The sequence below is a fragment of the Sceloporus occidentalis genome, unplaced genomic scaffold, assembly GCF_023333645.1.
Source record: "Sceloporus occidentalis isolate IW3139 unplaced genomic scaffold, rSceOcc1.0.p SCAF_1, whole genome shotgun sequence".
Taxonomy (NCBI): Eukaryota; Metazoa; Chordata; class Lepidosauria; order Squamata; family Phrynosomatidae; genus Sceloporus; species Sceloporus occidentalis.
In genome coordinates, this window is record NW_028316981.1 from 280,130,971 (window position 1) to 280,155,866 (window position 24,896).

Here is a 24,896-nt window from a genome sequence, read left to right on the forward strand (position 1 = left end):
TAGTTTGTTGTGACACCAGAACTGTTGTAACAGAGAAGGCTAAATATCTTGCAAAACTATGGTTCTCAGATTTCCCTAACACTGAGACATGGCAGTTAAAGTTGTGTCAAAATTGATTATTTCTGCAGTGTGGATGCAACCTTAGAGGAAGATGTGACTTCTTGCCAAGAGGTCTAGACAACAGTGTTCCTATTCAGTGGCAAGTTCCACCTCAACATTTTGTTGCAGGTTCCACTTGTATATTATAATCATCAACTTCTTATCATTCATTTTCTCTCCTTACAGTTTTTGATCTTCTATCTACACCCAACCAGAGGCTAGTAAAAACCTTCCTGCAACAGGCACTGTCTGATTCTACACTGAATGAAGTCTACGTGCTCTCGACATTCAAACTGCAACCCAAAACTACAGCTGTGATATTTGGGCTGTATTCCTCTACTGAAAACAGAAAATATTTTGAATTTACAGTGATGGGGCGAGTGAATAAAGGTAAGTTCTATGAAATGAAAATGATGAAAACATATTATGCATTCTCTGTTTAATTATTAAATTTGATTTGGATTCTGCAGATTTGGGGCATGCTGTATTAAAAGGATTTTTTGTATTGAGTCTCCTCACCAAGATTTCACACAATAATCTTTTTATTTCTGTCAGGGATTTATTTATTTGCCTTGGGTGTGAATCATGCAGTCCTGCAGAAGTTGTTGGACTGCAACTCCCAGCATTTTTTTTAATGTTGGTCATATTGATGAGAGCTGACAGGAGTTATAGTCTAACTACATCTGCAGGGCCCCTGCATTACATTTTAAACTCTCACTTTCTTTGAGGAGTTCAGGTCAATGTTAATTCTTCTCTTCATTCTCTACTCAATTTTATGCATGCGGCAACCCTACAAGAGGGTATAAGCTGGAAGAGAGTGACTGGCTCATGATTTGTGTGCCCTATGATTGAGCGAGGATCTCAATTGTAGTGTAGTTTTCTAATTGCTATTCCATACTGGGTGGTGGATGAGAGCTTGGAAAATTATATTTTGGACAGTGGTTCCAAGAATCCCCAGCCCTTGTGACCAGTGGCCATGTTGGCTGTGGGAATTTTCAGATGTCCCCCTTGAAGAGAATGCTCTTGTTATCCTAAGAATCCATATAGACAGTCAAAGTAGTTGAGAGGAACTCTCACAACCTGGAATAGCAACCTCACAACATAAGACACAAATACACAGGCTAAAACCGCATCTGATCAAACATTATTCCAACATCATACAATAAATCTACATCCATATTTACAAATCATTATTACTAAATGTGATAGAATTTTAAATTTAAAAAATTATAGTCGGGCCTCATTATCTGTGGGTTTGCCACCCGTGGATTTAAGCATCTGCGAACAACAAGCCCTGTTGTCTCCAATGGCTGCATGAGCACTTTGCACCACCATTAGGGACAACGGGACTTGAGGTCCCAGTTTTTTTGGTATCTCTGGGGGGGGGGTGTCCAGAATGGATCCCCCCACAGATACCAAGGTCCGACTGTACATTAATTTTAAAAATGTGTGTGTATATGCATGTGCAAAGAGCCAGAATTCTGTTTCTAGTTTTCAAAAAGAAGGCTTTTCATGTTAAACAGTGCAGAGAGGGGGATGATGTGGTACGCATGAGCTGGCAGTCATGGTGGGTTCCAGGAGAAACAATTTGCACTCTTTGTGGGGAGACAAAAAAAGGTGGTCCACGGAGTCAGGAGGAAATGAGAGCTTAAAAACAGCCATGGTGCGCAGTTGGCCCCAAGGCTAGACTTTCAGTTTGGTTTCAAAACTTCTAGAAGTTGGCCAACTTCTCAAAACACTATAAACACTGTGTTCTCCAGTATTAGTCTGAGTGCTGGAAATGTATTTTATAGAGCTTGGAAAAGGCTTCTTTTGGTGTATAAACTTCAGAATCCCCCACCAGCATAGCTACTGGCCATGCAGGCTAGGAGTTCTGGGGGTTCAAAGCTCTGTTATTTATTAATGTTAATGCAGTACAGCAGAAAGTGGTTTTCAGTAAATGGACCACCTGTAGTCAGATTCACTGCTTTGTGAATTAATGTATACATTCATATGTTCCATATAATTCAAAAGAAAAATGTATTTCCCCCTTTTCCTTATGAATGATTGCATGAGGTTTCTACAACTCCTGATTGAAATGTGGTAGAATGAAACTTCTATGAAGCCAAGCGGATTCAGTTTTTAGATCTACAGTTCCTCAGCCAACAGGTAGTTTCCCTAAAATATTATTTCCAGGCTCTGGATGGCTCTTAAGTGTCCCCTATTTGCTCTACCAGCTTGTCACAGTCTTGGATCTTTTCTGAATTCTTTCTAAGTTGTCGGTGTCTTCTTGGACTACCTCTGTACCTCAGAAACTTCAGTTAGTTCAAAACTAACAGTGGAGGGACCTCAAAATCGGAGTAATGTGGTCCCTCCTAGATGTTTCTGAGACAAGCCTGGCTGCCATGTTTTGAACCAGCTGTAATTACCAGCACACACTGGTAACCTCATGCCTTGACTTCTGTAATGCACTCTATATGGGGCTACCCCTGTGCTTGACTCAGAAATTACAGCTGGTTCAAAACATGGCAGCCAGGCTTGTCTCAGGAACATCTAGGAGGGACCACATTACTCCGGTTTTGAGGTCCCTCCACTGGCTGCCTATCAGCTTCCGGGCCCAGTACAAGGTGTTGGTTATCACCTTTAAAGCCCTAAATGGCTTGGGTCCAAGCTATCTCAGGGACCGCCTCCTCCCGTACAATCCTCCCCGCGCTCTCCGGTCCTCTGGGAAGAACTTACTTCAGCCTCTAAAATCTAGGCTTGCGGTGACCTCCCAGAGGGCATTCTCTGCTGTCACCCCCAAACTCTGGAAGGACCTGCCGGATGAGATCCGTCAGATAACATCATTAGACAGCTTTAAAAAAGCGGTCAAGACGGATCTCTTCTGGCAGGCCTTTCCAGATTAACCATCCCGGCCCAGTTTACCTGATTCCCTCATTCCTCCCGTGGCCCCATCTTAGTGATGGTTGAGGATCAACAGAGGGATATCAGGAATTTTAGTTTTTAATTGTTGTTTTTATGCTTTGATATTGTGTTTTTAATATGTTATACTGTTTAATACTGTCTTAAGGGGGGGAGGGATAAAGTGTTTTTAATTGTTATATTTTATATTTTACTGTTGTTAACCGCCCGGATTGGTTTCCCATAGGGCGGTATACAAATAAATATTATTATTATATTATTATTAACATAGCAACCAGATTGGTTACTGGTACATATAGAAGTGATCATATCACACCAATATTAAAATCATTCTATTAACTGCCAATTAATTTTGGACAAGGTACAAAATGTTGGTTATTATTTTTAAAGCCCTATATGGTTTGAGTCAAGGTAACCTACAGGATCGCTTCCGTCAGTATTATCTGCCTCGTACGCTCAGGTCCTCTGGTGGGCATTTACTCCAGTCAGCCAGGAATAGGTTGGCAACTGCCACCCAGCATTAAAGACCAGTCTCTTCTGCCAGGCCTATCCAGTTGATTTTAAAATTATAAATTTTAAATTATGAATTTTAAACTAAGGACTAATTGTTTTAATATATGTTGGTATTATATGTTATTTTAAGCTGGTGTTATGTGTTTTAACTGGTTTATGTGTTTTAATTGATGTTAGGTGTTTAAACTGATTTTATGTGTTGTATTTTAATCTGTTTTTGTTCCACACCTCAGTTCATGGGAGAGGTAGATAACAGCAGCAGCAGCAGCAACAACAATAGTATTTATAACTTTTAATTTAGTGAACTAAGCATGCTCTAAACGTGTTGCAATGTGTTAGACAATTGCCTCCCACAAGCTGGGTACTCATTTCACCAACCTGCGGGAGGATGGAAGGTTGAGTCAACCTTGGAGCCTTGGGATTGAATTCACGATGTTGGGGCTGCAGTCCCAGCATTTAACCACTGCACACTAGGGTAACAACAAACATTTCTTACCCACCTCTCCCCGTGGATCAAGGTGGGGATGATGATGATGATGATATTCTTGAATTGTGATTATAGAATCAATGAATCATAGAGCTGGAAGAGACCTCAAGGGCCATGCAATCCAACACCCACCATATAGAAATACACAATCAAAGCACGCTCCACAGATGGCAATCCAGCCTCTGTTTAAAAAAAACTTCCAAAGAAGGAGACTCCACCACACTCTGAGGCAGATGTTCAAACAGCCCTTGCCATCATGAAGTTCTTCCAATGTTAAGGAGGAATCTCTTTTCCTGTAGTTTGAACCCATTGCTCTGCGTCCTAGTCTTTGGAGCAGCACAACACAAGCTGTCTCCTTCCTCAGTATCACATTCCTTCAGATATTTACAGTAAACATGGCTATCATGTCACCTCTTAACCTTCTCTTTCCCAGGCTAAACATACCCAGCCTCTAAATCACTCCTTATAGGGCATGTTTCCAGGCTTTTCACCATTTTGGTTGCCCTTCTCTGGACACACTCCAGTTTGTCAATATACATCTTGAATTGTGTCCAGAACTGGACGCAGTAGTCCAGGTGAGGTCTGAGCAAAGCAGAATAGGGTGGTATTACTACTTCCCTCAGTCTAGACACTACTTCTGTTGATGCCGTCTAGGGTCATATTGGCATTTTTGGCTGCAGAATCGCACGGTTGACTCATGTTCAGTTTGTGGTCTGCTAAGATTCCCAGATCCCTTTCCCTTGTACTCTTGACAATCCAGGTGTCAGCTATCCTGTATATGAGCTTTTCATTTTTTCTGCCTAAGTTCAATATCCTACATTTCTCCCTGCTGAAATTTGTTTTGTTAGTTTTGGCTCAACTCTCTAATATGTTCAAGTCATTTTGCATTTTGATCCTGTCCTCTGAGATATTAGCTGCCCCTCCTAATTTGGGGTCAACTACAAATTTGATAAGCAAGCATGCCCTCTATTCCATCATCCTGCTCATTGATAAAGATGTTGAACAGCACTGGGCCCAGGACAGAACTCTGTGGCACCTCACTATTCACTTCTGTCCAGGAGGAAGGGGATGAGGAGCCATTGGTGAACACCCTTGGGTTCAGTTGATCAACCATCTGCAGGTCCTCACTTTAAGTCTTAGGAGGAGAGGAGGAAACAAGGCCAGTTTTATTGCAATTCTGACATATTTCTTCTGCATTTTACCATCTGTTAGTATATTTGTTGGATTCCACTTTTCAGAGGAATAAGAACATTATCTTATGGTGAGCTGCCTCTTCCTTTTGAGAATACTTTTGAACAGCCTAAAATTCCCTCATTGAGAGATGGAGATTGGCATCTCTCTGTCCACCTACCTTGGCACTAACAGTGGTGAACAGTTCTCAAAGAACCAAGTCAAAGTCCCTCCCCCCCTTTTTTCCCCTTTGGGAAATCACTGTTTCAAATTACTGAGGAATTCGATAGATACACGCACAGGCTGCATTCAGCATATGAAAGATAGGAACTTAATTTACTTGATCCCAAAGTTTAGTTCTGACTGTGCAAGATAAACATTCCGATTGCAAAGGCCTTATAAAATCAGCCACGTGACAAAAACTGCTCTTGGCTGAATGGAATGCACTTGTTTAGAGTCATGGCCCTGACTTGTGTAAAGCCCTGCCATGATTTGGTAATGTCATGAATGTACAGCATGAAAGATGGGTGATGTTATCTTCATAGGTGCAGACAACCAATGTGTAATTTGTAAAAGCCTAGTAATAGAAGGTTGCATTCTAGCAAGCAACTGTATCTAATACATAGTAAATTGCATTTAAAATAGGCTTCCAGTGGCCAGGATTTGGTGCTGTACATCTGTTGGATGTTGCTGCTTCTGCCAGAATCAGCAAGATGCACTCCACCTTACAGGTCCATCCCTCATTCACCTTAAAAACCTATTCCAAGGATTTGAAAAACTCTCTGAAGCCAATTTTGATTGCTACAGAGGACCTCAGTGGGAGAGGGAAGGGAAAGAAGTTGTGCTTTCTGCTGGTGTATACCATCCAAGTATGGTAGCAAAGGATATGGTGGCTTAGTGGTTAAGATGCCAGTTCTGATGATCGGAAGGTTGGCAGTTCAAGGCCCAAGTGCTGTAGGATGGGGTGAGCTCCTGTCACTAATCCCAGCTTCTGCCAACCCGGCACTTCGAAAGCATGCAAATACAAGTAGATAAATAGGTACCACTTCTTAGTGGGAAGGTAACAGCAATCGGTGCAATCATGTTGGCCACATGACTACCAGAGTAGTCCTCAGACAATGCTGGCTCTTTGGCTTAGTAACAGAGATGAACATCATCTCTTACTGTCAGTTACGACTGGAGATTCATGTCATGGGACTACCTTTACCTTTATACCATCAAATACACCACTGGATCTTAAGCCAAGTTTTTATCTACTGTACGTACTCATGCATACATTTAGACATTTTAGCCACAAAAATTAACCTCAAAACTTGGATCTACTTATCCACAGGTCAGTGTATGAGTATGTACTTTAACTTATATCAAAAAAGGAACCATCCATGTCTCTGAGTAGAGTAGAAACGCCAAGAGTTTAGTCCATCTGGGAGCACCAAAAAGAAGCACCGATCCCCTCCATTCTTTCCACTGTGGTGCTGCTTCTGACCTTTTTATTACCTGGTTGGGGAAATGATGGCAGTGGCAGCTCTTTGGTGTGCTTTCCCTCAAAGGAGCACAGAGGGGAATCGGGCTCTGAAGATTTGAATAAAACATTTGTGCACATTTGCCTGTTTTCTGGGTTAAAATCGGGCAAAGTTATCACATTAAAGTTAGAGGTTATAATCACTGCTAATGTAGATACCATTTTCTTTGCTTTGCCATTTCATCCTTTTTGACATGTGCACATTTTCTTCGCCCAGTCTGCACTTGGATGTCTCCCCCACACATCACACAGCCATCATTCACTGTAGTTCCCTTCTCATCCATTCAGCCTTTAGGGTGAGCACAAACAATTATGCCTGCTGCAATTTTCTAAGTCCTTTAGGCATTGTTTTCCTGTGCGTTGTCCTTTACATCCTTTGTTACATTCCCCTTTTACCCTCTACTTATCCATGGATCATATTAAAATCCAGAATTTTGGTCCCCAAGCCTGCTCTCAATTTATACAAGAAGTTGACTTACAGTTGAATATATATGGTAGTATGCTCCAATGTGGCCCCCTTCAGGTGTGTCAGACTGCAAATCTCATCATCCCTACATATCATAGGCATGCTGGCTGGTAAGGCCAGATTAAAGTGGTTGGGACCCTTGAGCAATTCTAAAAGTAGTCCCTCCTCCTTTCTGCATATGTGTGTGACCCTTTCTGGGGTGGTGGCACAAGTATTAAATAAATAAGTATTAAATAAATAGGGTAGGATGTAGTCAAGCTGTTCCAATCTGTCTGTCTGTTCATCCATCCATCAATTTACCGCTGCTCAGAAGTCAGCCTTACTGAATTTAAGAGGATTTACTCTCAAGTAATTGTGAATTGGACTGTAGCATATTAGTTGCATTGATTTCAGTATGAATTAAGTGCCAGAAATGGAAGTTCTGTGGTTAGCTTGACATACTTCACTTGGAAATAAGTGCAAGTGCTGAAATTCCTGTTTCAAAGTGTATTGAATCATAATGTGTTTTGGAAAGGACTGAAGAGGGCTTTTGTGTGGAGTGAATGTCTTCTTTCCATATGCAAGTAGATATCAGTAGCAAGCAACATCTTTAAAGTGCCCAACTTCCCCAACAGAACACCCCCTTTTACAATGGTGCCTGGTAAGTCATATGTACATCATCTAAAAATAAAAGACATTTTTTGCTTTCGAAATACTTTTACCTTTCTGCCAATTATTTTAAACATACAGTAATTTATTAATTGTGTAAGTCTTTAACCAGTGAATAGATTTAAAATTTCCTCTATTCCCTATTTAGGGAATTTGTTTGCCAATCAGAGCTGTGCAAATGGTGGCCCACAATCCAATTGAAATCAGTAATGCATGGCAACTTGACAGAGGCTTCATGATCCTTTCCCCCCCCCCCCCCCTTCATGCTTTGGCGGGAGTGTGAACTGACTAGGCAACAATAACAAAGGTGAATAAGCCAATTTTTCAATTTGTACTCATTACAATAAAGTTGTACTGTAAGTGAATTCTAGGTGTATTTTAGGCGTGCTGTACAGCAAGCTTCCTTCAGCCTTTACAAATGGAAAGAGAATCAGTTGTTAAGGGACAAAACTGACTTGGAAAAGAGATTCCACCTAAACATTAGAAAGAACTTCCTAATAGTAAGAGTTGTTCAGCAGTGGAATAGCTTCTCCTGCTGTGTAGTGGAGTCTTCTTCTTTAGAGGCTTTTAAACAGGGACTGCATGGCCATCTGTCGGAGGTGCTTTGAGTGTTTATTCTTGCATGGCAGGGGTTTGGACTGGATGGCCCCTGTGGTCTCTTCCATCTCAAGGCCAATGTGATTTTAGGCTGCATCAATAGAAGTATAGTGTCTAGGGAAGTAATAGTGCTATTATGTTCTGCTCTGGTCGGGCCCCACCTGGAATATTGTGTCCAGTTCTGGGCATCACAATTCAAAAAGGATGTGGAGAAACTGGAGCATGTCCAAAGGAGAGCAAATAAAATGGTGAAGGGTCTGGAAACCATGCCCTATGAGGAACAACTTAGGGAGCTGGGGATGTTTAGCCTGGGGAAGAGAAGGTTAAGAGGTGATATGATAGCCCTGTTTAAATATTTGAAGGGATGTCATATTGAGGAGGGAGCTGACTTGTTTTCTGCCGCTCCAGAGACTAGGACCCGGAGCAATGGATGCAAGCTACAGGAAAAGAGATTCCACCTCAACATTAGGAGGAACTTTCTGACAGTAAGGGCTGTTTGACAGTGGAACACACTCCCTCAAAGACTGTGGTGGAGTCTCCTTCCATGGAGGTCTTTAAGCAGAGGCTGGATGGCCATCTGTCGGGGATGCTTTGATTGAGAGTTCCTGCATGGCAGGGGGTTGGACTGGATCACCCTTGCGGTTTCTTCCAACTCTATGATTCTATGATTCATTGATTCTATGACCACCATTCAAGAATATCATCATCCCCAACTTGATCCATGAGGAGTTCGACTGGATGACCCTTATGGTCTCTTCCAACTCTATGATTCCATGAAACAAGTTTGTGGGTATGAAACTGACTATATTTTTCAACAAAATGTTCTTCGATTTCCATTCTGCCAGTCAGAGTTTGGTTTTGGCAGGTGTATGAATGACTTGATATCCGAGGGCCAAATTATCATTCGTGAAATTTGGTAAGTGGGTTGACTAATGATTTTTTTAAATAATGTATGTTTATGTTAGGATGTATGTGAAACACAATTTTTGAATTTATCTGTGGCAATCCACGTGCACAGCTTTGGTCACAGGTGCTGGCTTATGTCTCAAAAACTGTAAGGGCTAGATGGTTTGAGTACTAAAACACAATTTTCTGAATTATTTAATTCATAAAACAATTTGGTCCTGACATTTTGGTAAAGCACTCATATAAGAAAGCTAAGACAGTGTATACTCCTTAATATAAATTAAGCAACAAATTGAGTTAAAAGGAGCACACACAAACACCAGACCAGCCAGAAACCACTAGATTCAACAGAAGGAAATAATCCATAAATACCTTGCTTGGATAAACAGATATATGATATGAAAAAAACAGCTATACATTTCTGAGAATGTTAGAGAGCTTTGCAACTAAGCACACAATACTCAGAAACAATGTTGCTGCTTTTTTAAAGAAGATCTGGCAGCTGATCTAGGGTATGTTATTCATTGTAAGAGATTTTCATTGGAATGTTCCAGCTATGGAATACAAGTACTATCAGAAAACGTCCAGACCTGACTTTATAAAGTTGCTTCCATTTTATCTGCAGCTTGATTCGTTCCAGTGTGGTTTCAGACCTGATTTTGGAACTTCTTTCCACGTGAAACTGATTTAGGAGTTGTAGTAGACCACAAATTGAACGTAAATCAAAAGTGTGATGCTGCAGCTAAAAGTATATATTACAGTAGACCAAGTCTACAAAAGCCTATACTATAACTTCTTTTGCACAGTTAGTCTCAAAGATATTACAAGATCCGTTTGCATACTGATATTCTAGACTAACTTAGCTATGTCTCTGAAATATATATTTTAGTGTAATTGTCATGGATGCATACTGGATAGTTACATGCTGAGAAGCACACCTTTCATCATCAACAGCCTGAAACAGTATGAGAAATTTCTGTCTTTGTTTGCGATTATGCAAAAGAATGGTTACATGTCAATTTATCCCCAAATGCACTCAGGTAGCCCTTTAAAAAAGAAATATCCAACAGTCAAAATAATGTTTTTCTCTTACTATTACAGAGTATTTTCCTTTCTTTTCTGTTTTTCCCCAAACATTTCCCTTGTGGGTGAAATGAATTAAAACAGAAAGGGCTTTCAATCTGATCTGACCCAACTGAAAATTGCATTGTCTCTGAAAAAGAGTTCAGTCTCTCTGTCTCTTTCACTATCTCTTTCTCTCTCAGACAGACAGTTGCATTGGTATAACCGTGGTATATCACACAGGGGAAAAACAGTATTAAAAAGGCATTTTCCTGGCAAAGTCCTGAGATCACGGCAAGACACATCATGATTAGAGCAAATTTACCCTGGGAATAACCAGGGAATAACCAGCAAGAAATCATTCACAGGATGAAAATCTTTGTTGCAATCTCAGGACTTTGCTGGGGAAATACCTTTTTAATCCTGGCTTCCCCCCCCCCCCACCAATGTGATAAAGTTCCTAGAACAGTGGTTCTCAACCTTCCTAATGCTGCGACCCTTTAATACAGTTCCTCATGTTGTGGTGACCCAAACCCATGGAATTATTTTCGTTGCTACTTCATAACTGTATTTAAATAGGTGTTTTCCAATGGTCTTAGGCGACCCCCATGAAAGGGTCATTCGACCCCCAAAGGGGTCCCGACCCACAGGTTGGGAACCACTGCCCTAGAACCATTAGCTAGGCTGGAATCTGCTTAATATCTAGTCTAGTTAATGCCACCATTCCCTTGACTTTTAAAGGATTAGGGCAACTGTCACCAATCTGGTGCCTTCCAGCATGTTTGAGGTTTACTCCAGCACATCTGAAGGGCACTGGATTAGAGGAAGACACTGCAATTGGGTATTAGACAGCAGAGTGTACAGACTTCTCTTTCTGTAGTATTTTTTCATTACAACATTATCCTACCTTTCCCTCAAAAAGAGCACTCAAGGGAGCTGACAAACATCATTAAAAGAAAAACAAAAGCAAAACAGAATAGAATTATTATGTGGAAACATAATCAACCTAATGCATTAGCAGTGCTCATGGGAAAGTTTTTTTTTTAAAATCACAGATATAAAATTAACCTTAGATGTCACATATAAACCCTCACTTGAATACTGTTCTGCTGATACACATTCTGGTTTCTGTGGATTTTGTATTAATATGGTTAAATGTCTTGGTCTCTATATGTCTACTCACAAAGGTCTAACAAATGCAGTTTATCTTAAAGTTATTCCATTTTCCCATCTTTTCAAATTATAAGGGCTGTTTTTTTTCTAAAATGGGAAATGAAAACATTTCAAACCTGGTTAGTGTTTCAAAATGTACAAAATAAGCACAAAACCATCTGACTACACTAAATTCTGGCCCTCCAAATATGTACAGCAGACTCCCCAGGTACTTCTTTGTCTCCTCCACCTCGCTTCCCCAGCCTTCCACCTCACCTGGAGATACACTCAGAGAAAGTATTGCCCACCTTTTAAACTGTGTTTCCTTCACAAATAGTGTGAGCTCACTTAACAACAGCGCTTTGAAGCCTGTCCAAACATCTGATGGGATTTTGGGTATGCTAAACTGAAATCTTTTTTATTGCCTTTCAGAAATGGAAAAGCAGGGACTTTTAGCTTAGCCACAGTGAAAACAACTGAACTCTCCACTGTCCTTTAGCACCATTAATTCAAACCTTTCCAGCAGTTCAAGGGTGCAGAAACACAGATGTTTTAAATATAATTGTGTATTTGGTCCTTCTAGCAAGCATTTCCCCCTCCCAGCGCTTTAAAAAAATCCCCCCCCCCCATGAACCTTGATCTTCCATCCAGTCCTAGCTGCCCTTGGGCAATTCTGTCTCATGGCCACTGGCCAACTGTGGCCTCTTCTATCCCTTTTTGCTTTTTCTTTCTCTAATTCTCTGCTGTGTTTATGCAGCGTTCTTTACTCCAGATGGAGTGTCACACTTACAGGCTTGCCAGATAGGTTCTGAACTGAACAATGTTGGTTCCTCTCTCTGAAAATCTCCTGATACAGCAGGAGACAAGACAGCTGGAATGCCTTCTCCTGCAAGTTAGTTCTCTCCCTGAGCCTGACGCCCAAATGTCTGTTCAACCAGACAGCATGCTATTGATACCAAAGCAGCTTATATCTCAGTACAAATAGTTGCTAGGGTGTGTGTATATGTATGGCATTTTCACTGGGATCCAGTTCCTAGTCACCAGTGTCCTGATCTTGATACCCTCTCCCCATCAGTTTTTGTGCTTAAGTACAAGCAATACATACACTAGTTTAATTTATCACTGAGTTTGGCTCCTAAGTTGAAAATAGTTTGCCAGTTATTATAGTACCTTTAATAGGCAACATGCTATGTTGTTATTTGCCATCAGGTCAACTTTGACTAATGGTGACTGTATGAATGGGAGACCTTTCCTGATCATCAAGTGTCATGCTCAGGTCTTGCAAACTCAGGGCTGTGGCTTCCTTAATTGAATCAATCCTGGATCGTGATCTCCCTTTTTTTGTACTGTCTTCCACTTTACCTAGTGTTATTGACTTTTCTGGTGAGTCACATCATCTCGTGATATGACCAAAGTGCAACAGGCTCAGTTTAGGTTCTAGTAAAAGTTCAGGCTTGATTTGCTCTAAGGCCCATTTATTTGTCTTTTTAGCAGTCAGTGATATCCACAGATCTCCCCTCCAGCACCACATTTCAAAGGAAATGGTTTTGTTCATGTCAACTTGCTTCACTGCCCAGCTTTCACAACCATACATAGAAATCAGAATGTGGCCTGGACAGTTCTGACTTTGGTATTTAGGAACTCAACAGATGGCCACTAAGGGCCTCACCGGATCGGGGCCATGGCAACTGCACACAGCAGCCCAAATCTACAGCGTGCAGCCAGCACAGAAAGGGTGCCCTAGCTGTGGCTGTGGCTTTTCGGTGCTCCTTTAGCACAATGCATTTAAACACTGTGCCAGTAGAGTGTCATGACGCCCCCGCTGTGTGGTTAGGTGTGCGGTGTGATGCCAGCATGACATCAATGTAGGGGCAGCCGGCATGCATACGCCACACTCCCACACCAGTGTATAATGCTTGTCTGTAGAAACTCTTAATTATCTATCTTTATACTTGAGGACATTATCTAGTTTCTTCTTGCATTTTCAAATCTTATGAGTTGTCTTTTGATTGACTACAGTCTCCAGTCTTGACTACAGTCTCCATTTTGGTTAACAGCTAAGTGAAAGTATAGAAAATCTTTACTATTTCAATGTCTTTGTCACAGAAACACACAATTCTAGCACCTTGGGAAAATAGTGCCAAGGTGGGCAACATGCTTTACAATCATGTATATGGTTCCTCTCTAACTACTTACCTACCTTTCCAAAGTTAGTATTAGACAGTGGGGCAAGATGTTTGTGGACCAAATTAGATATGTCATCCATTGGAAGCTGGTCTCTTCCATGCCAGTTACACGGCAAACCCAGTGTGGATTTAGTTTTAACTTTAAAGGAACTATCCAAGGTACTGTTCCCCAAAATAGGTTTAGCATCTTGGGTCTCCTTTGAGGTTCAAACTAAAACCTTGAATGGATTCAGTGCCCCATTTCCGTGGAAGTCACTCACTGTCACTGGTGTCATTTTCAGTCCTGTGTCTAGTTTGGTTCTTTGGAAGCAGATCTGTGGCAATTTTAAAGCATTTTTATAATCAGCATAGGTAAAGAGGATATTATATGCATATTGTTCCTCATATTCCAGTGTGTCTGGGTCCAACACAGTACAGCCCTATTTTCTATTTATTAATAGGAAATGGAAGATAGGAAACAGGTTAGTTCGCAGTGTGTCCATGAGTATGGGGAAAGGCTTGAACTTGTATCGTCAGGTCCAAGAAGGAGAGTAGTACAGCCAAAGATCACAGGACTAAAATTCCAGAATTTTTAGATTAATGGGGATGATGAAATCATCTGTTACCCTTCTCAGCTTTCTGTATTCTCTCAGAGCTCAGTTGCAACCTGCAGAGTAGCTGTAGAAGGAGATGAATTTCTCAATGGCAAATATTGGGAGTTCTCCCTGTCATAATGCAAAGTATTTTAGGATTATTTGGACCGTGATAGACAATTAAAATGGGAACCACTTCGGTCCTTGCTCTAATGGATAAAGCCTGTCAGCATATTCCACTTCTGCATATGGCTTCTGTCCCATCTTCCACATGCCCTTAGTATCCGCTCTAGAGAGTTGGGGAAATTCTTCAGAACAGAGTTTTGGGTGTCATGGAGGGCTGAAGTGGTTGGTGGGCATGCTGGGGCTGCATAAGGTGGATGGGGGAAAAATTCTTCTGAGATCAATAGGGTTTCCAGTTTTAATAAGAGAAAAGGCCCTTTATGACTGCACAGAAAAGGGAATTTCAGTAGGTGTTGGTTGCCACACAAGAAACATTTGCTGAAATTCCCTTTCTTACATAACCATTAAAGTGACAGTAGCCATGTCCCTTATTTAAGCAGGTCACATTAGTGATCAGGTAAAGGATATTTTCCCATCAGTATAAGGATCTAGACCAGAGGTAGGCAACCTTTTTGAGCTGGGGGCTGGGTTGCTGTCCCTCAGACAACTAGGGGGCCAAAGCCGGGGGGAGCTTCCACCCTCCAGGGGCGGGGCCGCATGCCAGGGGCGGAGTTTCCACCCTTCGGGGCAGAGCCACATGCCGTGGGTGGAGCTTCCACCCTCTGGGGGCGGGGCTTTCTCTGCTCTCTTTCCCGACCTCCAGCTGTCTGACAGACAGCTAGAAATGAGGGGGGGGGGATTGGGAGAGGGGGTGACAGGCGCGCCTGCTCCTCCTGCCCTTCCTTGGCCCCCAGCTTCCTCTCAGAGACAGCTAGGGACCAGTAAGTCCTGTGAGGGGCAGGAGCAACAGGCGTGCGGCCCCTGCTCCTTTCCTCGGGGCTTTGACAGGCCTGAGGTGTTCTCCGAAGGACACCTCAGGTCTGCCGAAGCCCCGTGGGGGGGAGGAGGCATGTGCCCACCCTCTCCTCCTCGGCCCCTTCCTTCTGCCGAACGGGCTCCAAGGGGTCCGTTCGGCCAAAGGGGAGGGAGGCCGAAGGGAAGGGCTTGGGCACCCATCCCAGGCCATTCCCTTCGGCTCTTCCCTTCAGCCGAAACCACCATCATTGTTAAAGCAGACCTTTAAGCATTAAAATCACCGAAAATACACAGAAATGCACTTTGGAAAGTCACACTGTCTCACCTTCATAAAGAGTGAGTGCATGTCTCAGAAACTGACTGATCTCATCATCATCATCATCACCACCACTATCAGTTAAAGCAGACCTTTTAGCATTAAAAGCACCGAAAATACACAGAAATGCACACCGTTTCACCTTCTGAAAGAGTCTTCCTCTTCTTCCTCCTCCTCCTGCTCCTTCCTTCCTTCCTTCCTCCCTCCCTCCTCCTCCTCCTCCTCCTCCTCCTTCTTCCTCCTCCCTCTTCCTCCTCCTGCTAATTCTTTCCTTCCTCCCTCCTCCTCCTCCTTCTTCCTCCTCCTTCCTTCTTTCCTTCCTTCCTCCATCCTCCTCCTGCTCCTTCTCTTCCTCCCTCCTCCTTCTCTTCCTCCTCCTCTTCCCCCACAGGAAGGGCAGCTGCGGGTAGGGCAGGAAGGAGGAGGAGGACCCCCACCCCTTCCTTCCCTCCCCACGGCTGTCGCAGCCGTGGGAAGGGAGGGAAAGGGCAGGAGGCCTGATGCGGCCGCTGGAGCCCTGCAACAGGGCTCCTGCGAGTGCACCGGGCCTCCTGGAGGCCCAATGCGGCCGCCGGAGCCCTGTTGGAGGGCTTCAGGAGCCACACCGGTCTTCCTAGAGGCCCGTCGCCATTTTGTTTTTCAAAATGGCGGCGAAGTCTCGCGTGATCTTTCGTGTCGTGCCCCGCGATGGGAAAGGTCACGCGATACTTCAGTCGCCATTTTGAAAAAAATGGCACCCAGAGTGGCAAGGAAGCGGGGTGGCAATTGGCAGCAGGACTGCGCAGGGGCCGGCCGAAAGGCCCCCGCGGGCCGCATCTGGCCTGCGGGCCGGAGGTTGCTGACCCCTGACCTAGATGGATTTTGGCTGTTACTTCATAAATTACCTACTTGTGGTACTTATAGTGGAAATGAAAGCTAGATAACTGTATTGTTTATATGGATCAATCTTCAAATCTGTGTCTTCAAATCAACTATGACTTACAGTGAGTCTACCATAGTGTCCTGGCAAGATTTATTTGGTGGAGGTTTGCCATTTTCTCCCTTTAAGGCTAGGAGTATGAATTGCCCAAGGTCACCCAGTGGGTTTATGTGCTGAGCAGGGATTCAAGTTGTGGTTCCCCAAGATCCTAGTCCAACATTCAAACCATTACAATAAACTGGCTTCTGTGGATCAATCTAATTGAACTCTCCATGTGAGTGTAGCTATAGGAACTATCACAGTGAAGGTCACTAGTCCACAACTGATTACTGCACCACTGGCTTCTAGTTTAGGACTCTGAATTAGAAGGCTAACTTATTTCTTCTTTGCCTTCCTATTTGCCTATTTTATTTTATCTGTATCTAGGAGAATGCTCTACCTGGTATATATATCTACAAATGATCTGCTCAATAGAAGACTAAATTGTCACAGCAGGCATGATTAAACAAAGAACAGCTAAGCTGGACAGCTTTTTGCTGCAACTTTCCACATAGTTTCTTTGTTGGCAGAGATTTCAACCATATACCAATTATACCGTATTCTCACCTTACATTGATGTTATTTTGTGCTAGTTTCCCTCAGATATCTGCGGAATGATGGGAAATTACATGCCGTGATCTTCAGCAATGTACAGTTAGCTGATGGGAAGCGTCACATGGTTCTCCTCCGGCTTAGTGGCCTCCAACGGGGACACAGCAAAGCAGAATTGTATGTGGACTGTGCTCAGTTGGATTCCACTCAAGAACTGTCAAAAGCCTTCTCAGGATTGTCTCAAAGCTCAGAGCCAGTGGAATTAAGGACACTACAGAGAAAAGCACAGGTAAGCTACAGTGCAAAGCACCACTACCTTTGAGGAGAAGCACCAACCATCTTATGGTGGAGTTCTTTCTGATTGGTTGGCAGCAGGCCATGTATGGCTGGCACAGTAGATTTTGCTGCCTGAAGCAAAGGACAAGATGACAGCTTCCTTCATTCCATTTATAGACTCCAGCTGGACTGGCAGTTAAAATATAGGATCCTTCAACCCACCAAAGGTAGACACCTATTTTTGGGAATTCAGATGAGATTGTATGGCACACACAACTCTGGCCTCCTAGGGCCCTTTCACACTACATGCTTATATCACTATGATTCAGTTTTAACTGCCATGACTATATCATTTTGAATGCTGACGTTTGAAGTTTAGTGAGGCACTGTTGTTCTCTGGCTGAGAATTCTGAATACTCATCTCTAAACTGCAAATCCCAGGATTCCATAAGAGGAAATCATGGCAGTTAAAGGGAAGTCACACTGCCATAACTGTGTAGTATGAAAGGGGCCCTTGAGAAGTGAATAAGCATTTGGGCTAACAGAAACAGATGGGAGGTTGCCACTGCAAACCAGCTGAGGTTTTATTCTGCCTGATGGCTGGCTTTTGTTCCTGAATGACACATGCTATGCAGGGTCAGGATGGAGTGGGGGAAGATGAGTAAGTCCATCAGTGAAGTTAATCCCTTTGCCTTTAATTGCTTTCTAGAGAAAGCTGACATTATACTAACAATATTCAAGCAAAAACATGCATATCAGCCACTTATTAATTTACTAACTTATCCTCCTCCCCTTCCCAACACAGCAAGCAAAAATTCAACAGATGTAGCTTTCCCTAGCTCCTTCCTTTGGATATAGAATGATATGAAAGTACCTGTTGATTTTCTTCATGTCATACAGTTATTAAAAGTACAGGAAGCCTATCAAGCTTGAAGAGGGCAGAAGAGGAAAGGGGTGGCACATTATAGCCTCTAGTCTGTGGGAGGGAAAATATGTAGCCCTGAAGATGTTGTTAAACTACAATTCCCAGCATTCCCCACCATTCAGATGCCTGGTTAGGGCTGCTGGGAATTGTAGACCAACAGGCTCTGTTCTCACTCCTCCCCATGGCCAATATCAACAGTGTGGAGACATTTATTAAATTAGCAAAATTGAGCATGTGTGGACCTGATGCTTGCTTCCACAGCAGGGGACATGAAGAGAACAATTTAAACTGCTCTGAGCTTTCTGCAAGGGGGTGCTGAAAAGTTCTCCACCCAGCCAAGAAGGGAATGACTTAGAGCTATGAAACATACATGTTACTCCACATATTCATCCTGAAGTTTGATGTACTTGGCACATCATTTCTTCAGTTCAAAGAAATTTCTAACATCTGGTCACTCAAATACCACTCTCCTGCTGCTACCACCTCTGAATTATTTGAAAATTTCCTTCCTTTCAAATGTTTTTTAAAGTTTGGAAGCAGGAAGTAGTCATATGGAGCAAGATCTGGTGAGTAGGGTGTATGATCTATGCACTCAAACCCCAAATTCTTCTAAACATCAATCATCTTGTCACCCCTGTGAGCAGGTGCACTGTCCTGCAAAAAAAGAACACCTTTCCACAGCTTTCATTGCCCTTTCCCCCTCAACGCCTCCTTTAATCAGCACAGCAGGTTGCATTAGTATTCTGCATTAACTGTCTGGCCCTTCTAAAGATAGGCCCAATACAGACAGGCAGAAAGGAGTGCCAAGACGTTTCCCCTTTTTTGTCCTGGATTGTTGCCGCGACAACTGCATGGGCTCAGCAACGATCTGCTTTAAAAAGGAGCTGCAAAATGCAGTTCTTTTCCTCGCTGCTGCCAAGGTGCCATTAGTGCCCTGGAGTGGCGCTGCACTGCCCTCGTGCACTGTGCTGTTTAGAGGCAGCACACGAGGCACGTCATTGGCGCACGCACCATCTAAGCATGTGTCTGCCAAAATGGCACTGGAAGAGTTCGGAGCATGCAGACACTCCACGCTCCTTAGCCCTAATTTCGGCCCCAGGACGCTGCAAAGTGGCAGTCCATATCGGGCCATAGTAATCAAAATACCTTCTTTGTCCCAAAAAATTTGTGGCCACGATCTTTTGCACTTACCTTTGAGTCTTGAATTTCTTTGGCTGTGGAGAACCCAAGTGCCATAGCTGCAAGGACTGTTGAGTGGTCTCCAGATCACAGGGATGTAATCATGTTTCATCAACAGTGATGAGTTGTTCCAAAAATTATCACTAGATCACTCAAAATGCTGCAAAATTAACCCAGAGGTATCCATTTAATTTTGTTTCTGATTAGCATTCAGACATTTTGGCACCCACTTGACTGAAAGATTCTGCTCTTGAATTATAAACCCAGTGTGTTCCTGGGATATTTCTAGTGTCTCAGCAATTGTTTTAGCTGAAATCCACCAGTCAGCCAAAATCAGGCAATGAACATGCTCAACAATTTCTGGAGTTGACATTGTTGAAAACCTCCCAGAGAGACCTGGCTGCATCTTCAATCTCAAAATTTCCACCCTGAAAGTTGGCACACCACTTCTTCATGGTAGAATATGATGGGAGTTTTTCACTCAATGTTTACATCATATACTCATGGATTTCCTTTGTAGTTTTCTTCTATAAGAACAGGGATAGGAACTTCATGGCAGCCTGGAGTTCAGCACTTGAAAATTCCATATTTTTTGTTGACATGGTTTTATAAATGATCTGAAAAAATCAGAAATTATAGCTACAATCCTGAAAATTGGCAGTTTACAATACAAAAGAACACTCTTTCAAGATATAGTGACAAAATTGTGCTCAGATATTGGGAAGCAGGTCAGGCTGAGAACTTTTCAGCATCCCCTCATAAAGGGAAATGTGGAATACATCATGAATTTTAGGGGAAGGGGGTCACCATTTTTAAACCATATCCTTCTTTCTCTCTTACATGGCTATCTGATGCCCAAAATCACCTTTGTTCTTCCAGGATGTTTTGGAAGAGTTGAAGCTAGTAGTAAGAGGGTCATTGTCGCAAGTAGCAGGCCTACAAGACTGTTTTCTTCCACAGAATGAGCCAGCAGTTCAATATCCAGGTAATCTACCTATCAAAAGAAATGTATTTAGCCCTATGACTTGTATTCCAAGCACATCTTTTGTCCATTTTAATGGGACGGTAGTTGCATCAAAAGCTGTTCCTTAAAAATAAAATGCATGTGTACATTTTGGGGGAGACTGTCTCCTTCAATGTACATCCAGCAACATTAACAGAGCTGGGAGCTCCACAACAAGTGTTCCTCCTCCAGCTGTCCACCAGTGAGGCCATAGATGGGTCGGGAAAGGACAGCTGCAGGTGAAACCTGTTGTGTGGAAGGTGAAATAGGACATGTACCTTCATCCTGCTTAATGGAGCTTTATGGCACTTTGTCCTGCTCCATGATCTATTAAAGATTACAATTACAGGAGCTTCATCCCATATCCAATCTGGCAATATCTTGTCACTAGGTTTTTAGACAAAACCATGCGAACTCATTTTCTTATCTATTGGAACGTCATACTGTAGGAAATAGTTTAGGGGCTGAACAGACTGCCCCAAGACTGCCCTCTCAGTGCCAGATCGGGGCTGTAGCAACTGCGGCCCCAATCTAGCCTTTCCACAGCACAAAAATGACCCACAAAAAGTGGCTCCTTTTTGTGCCATGGAAGGGTTCCATAGCTGCTGCCGCAGCAGCTTTTTGGTGCTCCTTTGGTACTGCATCATCTGGACACAATGCCAGAGGAGTGCCATGATGCCGCCTGCCGTGTGGTGGGGCATGCAGTGTCATGCTGGCATGGGGGTGGAGTCGGGTTGTGTGTCCGCCCCACTCCGCCCTGATGCTGGCCTTAATGGTCGGTCTGCTGAGGCTGTTAGTAAGGACACATGCAGCACTATCTGTTCAGATTTCTTACCTAGTTTAGGAAGTGCACTAAGATGTTGATCTTACACATAGGGAAAGATGGGAAGTAGTTTGGAGGGAGGCATGAAAGCCTTTTATCCCATTTTGCTAGCAGTGTATGAAGTCATGCAAATAAGCTATTTCTTCTTTAAGGTTAGATGAGTATGTTCTTAGAAAAGTATTAGCTTGGCTTGTGTTGCACTGTGGGCATGTTTTCTAATATTTTTCTAGGAAACCTGTTAAACAGATACATCAAAACAGTAGCCAAAAACAATTTAAACTGAATTGCTTTACCATATGTAGACTGAATCACATCATCAGGGCAAATAAGTAAGTGAATGAGTTTTTTCCTTTTCTTCTCATTGTATTGGTTGAAATGACGTTGTTGATCATTGACCTTGAGAGAGCTGATGCATCTGGGATGCTATTTTATAGAATGCAGTGGCAGCAAGAAATATCAAAGTTATATAGGGGCCTTAGATACTTATGTAATGGTGTGATGCCTGCATATGTATTTTCTGTGAGGAATGGTTGTATAAGTCTACTAGTTCTTGTAGCAACCTTAATTTGTTGGAAGAGGGAGTGCAGTGGCTTACATGGTATCATTTCAGTGTTCTTACCATTGCCACAGTGATTGAAACTTTCCATGCACATTTAGGAAATAGCTTAGGGGCTGAACAGACCTCTCCTAAGATTGCCCTTTCAGCGCTACGGACCTGATCTGGCCTTTTCGTTGCAAAGAGGAGCAGTTTAGCACAATCAGCCCTCCATAGCCTTGGATTCTTTATTCATGGATTCATTCATTCATGGCTTGAAAATATTTTAAAAAAATATAAATTCCAGAAAGCAAACCTTGATTTTGCCATTTTATAAATATGGGACACCATTTTACTACACCACTGTATATAATAGAACGTGAGCATTCATGGATTTTGGTATCCATGGGGGGTCCTGAAACCAAACTCCAGTGGATACTGAGGGCCTACTGTATTGCCGCATAGCTACAGTATGCTTGCATAATTTGGCCATGACAACCACTGAATAGGTTTTGTAAGGATTGCTAAGTCTACAGCATACTTGCCTAGGAGAAAGCCCCATTTAATTGATCCTACATTTAGTAGTGTAAGATTGCATTGGTAGTGAAAATATGATATTGCACTGAACAGGTGTCAGGTGAGCCTTATTTAAATAATAAAAAGGGAAGGAACTAACCATTTCAGGTCTGCCAGTATAGCCCTCCTACTACTACTGGCCAGCCATTCAGATAACCAGTCATGGTAGTAATGATAGCCAGTATGACTGTGCTTGCTTCCAAACATTTGCTGTAACCACAGGAAATGGCCACAAGCTTCCCATGCTCTCTCACAGGTTGCCTTTCCCTCTTCCAGTGTTTCTCTTTCTCTACAGAGCTTGCTTAAACCACAGTGTTGGTATGATAGTAGACATTATTTTTAAAATTATTTGGGGTCTTTTCTGTATGAACATTATAACTGCTCACCTAATTAGGCAGGTTCATCTTAGATGTGATAGTTTGCTTGGTATGTGCCTTCAAGTCAACCCAAGCATAAGCTGATCCTACCATAGGGTATTCTTGGACAGATTTCATCAGAGGAATTTTGCCATTGCTTTCCTCTGAGTCTGAGAGAGGGTGACTTGCCCAAGGTTACCCAATGGGAAGTCGAAGGCTTTCATGGTTGGCATCCATAGTTTTTTTGTGGGTTTTTCGGGCTATGTGGAAACTCTGCTAGAACATGGCCACATAGCCCGAAACCCCCCCAAAAAAACTATGGCCTGTTACAGACTGCCAAAATAAAGCTGCTTCGGGTCTCTTTGGAGATATGCTATTTAAATGATGCATGGGTCCTAACAGTACGGAGGTCGTGCCAAAGCCACACTCCATTCCTAAGCACTGGAGTGTGGCTTTGGTGCAGCTTCCGGATTCTTAGGACGCATGCATCATTTAAATAGCATACCTCCAAAGAGACCTGAAGCAGCTTTATTTTGGCAGTCTGTAACAGGCCTATGTTACCCAATGGGTTTCTATGGCTGAATAAGGATTTGAACTATGGTCTCCCAGAGTCCTAATCTAACACTCAGACCACTACATTGCACCATTACCTGCAGACAGAGTCTCTGGGATGCAAGATGAGATAAACTTTATATTGCTGAGTAGTCTTGAAACATGTAAAGCATTCTTGGTATTTAAGCTATGAAACATCAAGAATGAAAGCTTTTCATGCATTTGGATCTTTATTAAAATAGTGGCTAGCATCTAGTATTGCAGGTACAGATTGATAACATAAAGTTATGGCTCCATTAAGTATTCAGTAAGACTACATAAATGCCTCCCTTGCTCACCTTAAGAGACAGGACCTAGATGGTGTCAGCTTCTGATTGGGGTGTAAGGAGGAGGTTTCCACACCTCTTCCACCAGTGAGCAAGACAGTCAGAAGCAGTGACAGTCAGGAGCAGAATCCCTGTTACAAATCTTTGTCAGAGCCTCACTCACTGATGGGAGGAGGTGGAAACGTCACCCTCCTTGTACACTGACAAAGCTGACAATTCTTCTTCACTGCTGGTTCTTATGGTGGGCTGGGGAAAGAGTTGGATCGGAAGATGCTGCTTAGTTAGTCAGATGTCACAGTATCCAATACAGAATATCAGCAGGTATTGGAATTTGTAGCTAATATAGCCTATTGTAAAGTTTAGTAGGGCATAGTAAAATGTATAAGTGTATAGAAGTGACTACATATTCAGTTTACAGTGAGATGATCATCATCAGGGCCAAGGGCCGATTCTGCTCCCTCCCAGCAGTAGGCTGCCTCCCCACAGCCATAATTCAGTTCCAAGTCACCCTGCTGAATTTTGGTGGCAAGACACTAAAAATAATTAAAACAATTAGAAAGAGCTTTTTTAATGAATTTTTCCTAGTTTGCCACAGGATCTTGAAAATCTAAATCTTAAAGTAAGCACTTTCTGCTTGTTTTAATACAATTTATTGGCTTGACACCAAAAGTCAGTGGCATGTATTTTCAGGGGACTTGAGTGGATTAAAACCTATCTTGGGAGGGCTGCATGTTGCTCATCCCAGTCTAAATACATTTTCATATTACATGTTTATACCACTATTTCAGTCTTGGCTCCAGCCTATGGAAACCTGGGATTTGTAATTTGAGGAGGTACTAGACGTTTTTGGCATAGAAATCTAAATACTTAAAGAAACTACAACTCACGATTCCATAGGATGGAACCTTATCAGTTAACAGTTAACACTGTGTCTATGTGTTATAATTTGGAAAAGTGAAAGGAGAAACCCAAGTCATTTTCTACATATTTACTCAAAGTTAAATTCTGTTAAGTTCATTTATGTCAAATTCTAATGTTTAGAATTAAAAAGTAATAATCAAACTACACATAAACCTGGCCATTGTGTGTCCCAAATTTGTATTTTCTGGGACTGCATGGGTGCAAGTTAGTATGATTACTTAGGTGGAAGGAGCAATATTTAACCCTTCTAATCTCCAGAAATCCTACTCTCGACCTAGTAATGCCATCTCTGAACCATGCTTGGGTTAGTTCTGGTTTTGCAGTCTATTTGGGGAGATG

At 42.5% G+C, this 24,896-nt stretch overlaps 1 protein-coding gene across 5 annotated transcripts in view; it reads left to right on the plus strand.

The window, feature by feature from the left end:
- THBS4 (thrombospondin 4) overlaps positions 1-24,896 on the plus strand; it is a 71,347-nt gene that overhangs the window by 15,203 nt on the left and 31,248 nt on the right. For 2 of the 5 annotated variants that reach the window (XM_089512957.1, XM_089512966.1), the window contains exons 3-5: positions 286-489; positions 17,127-17,374; positions 20,345-20,450. In XM_089512957.1, coding sequence (XP_089369083.1) covers positions 286-489; positions 17,127-17,374; positions 20,345-20,450 — 558 coding nt within the window. Of the gene's footprint in view, positions 1-285; positions 490-2,222; positions 2,248-17,126; positions 17,375-17,543; positions 17,589-17,925; positions 18,023-20,344; positions 20,451-24,896 lie in introns of those variants that run through there. The other 3 variants (XM_089512995.1, XM_089512986.1, XM_089512974.1) reach the window with 3 other exon arrangements.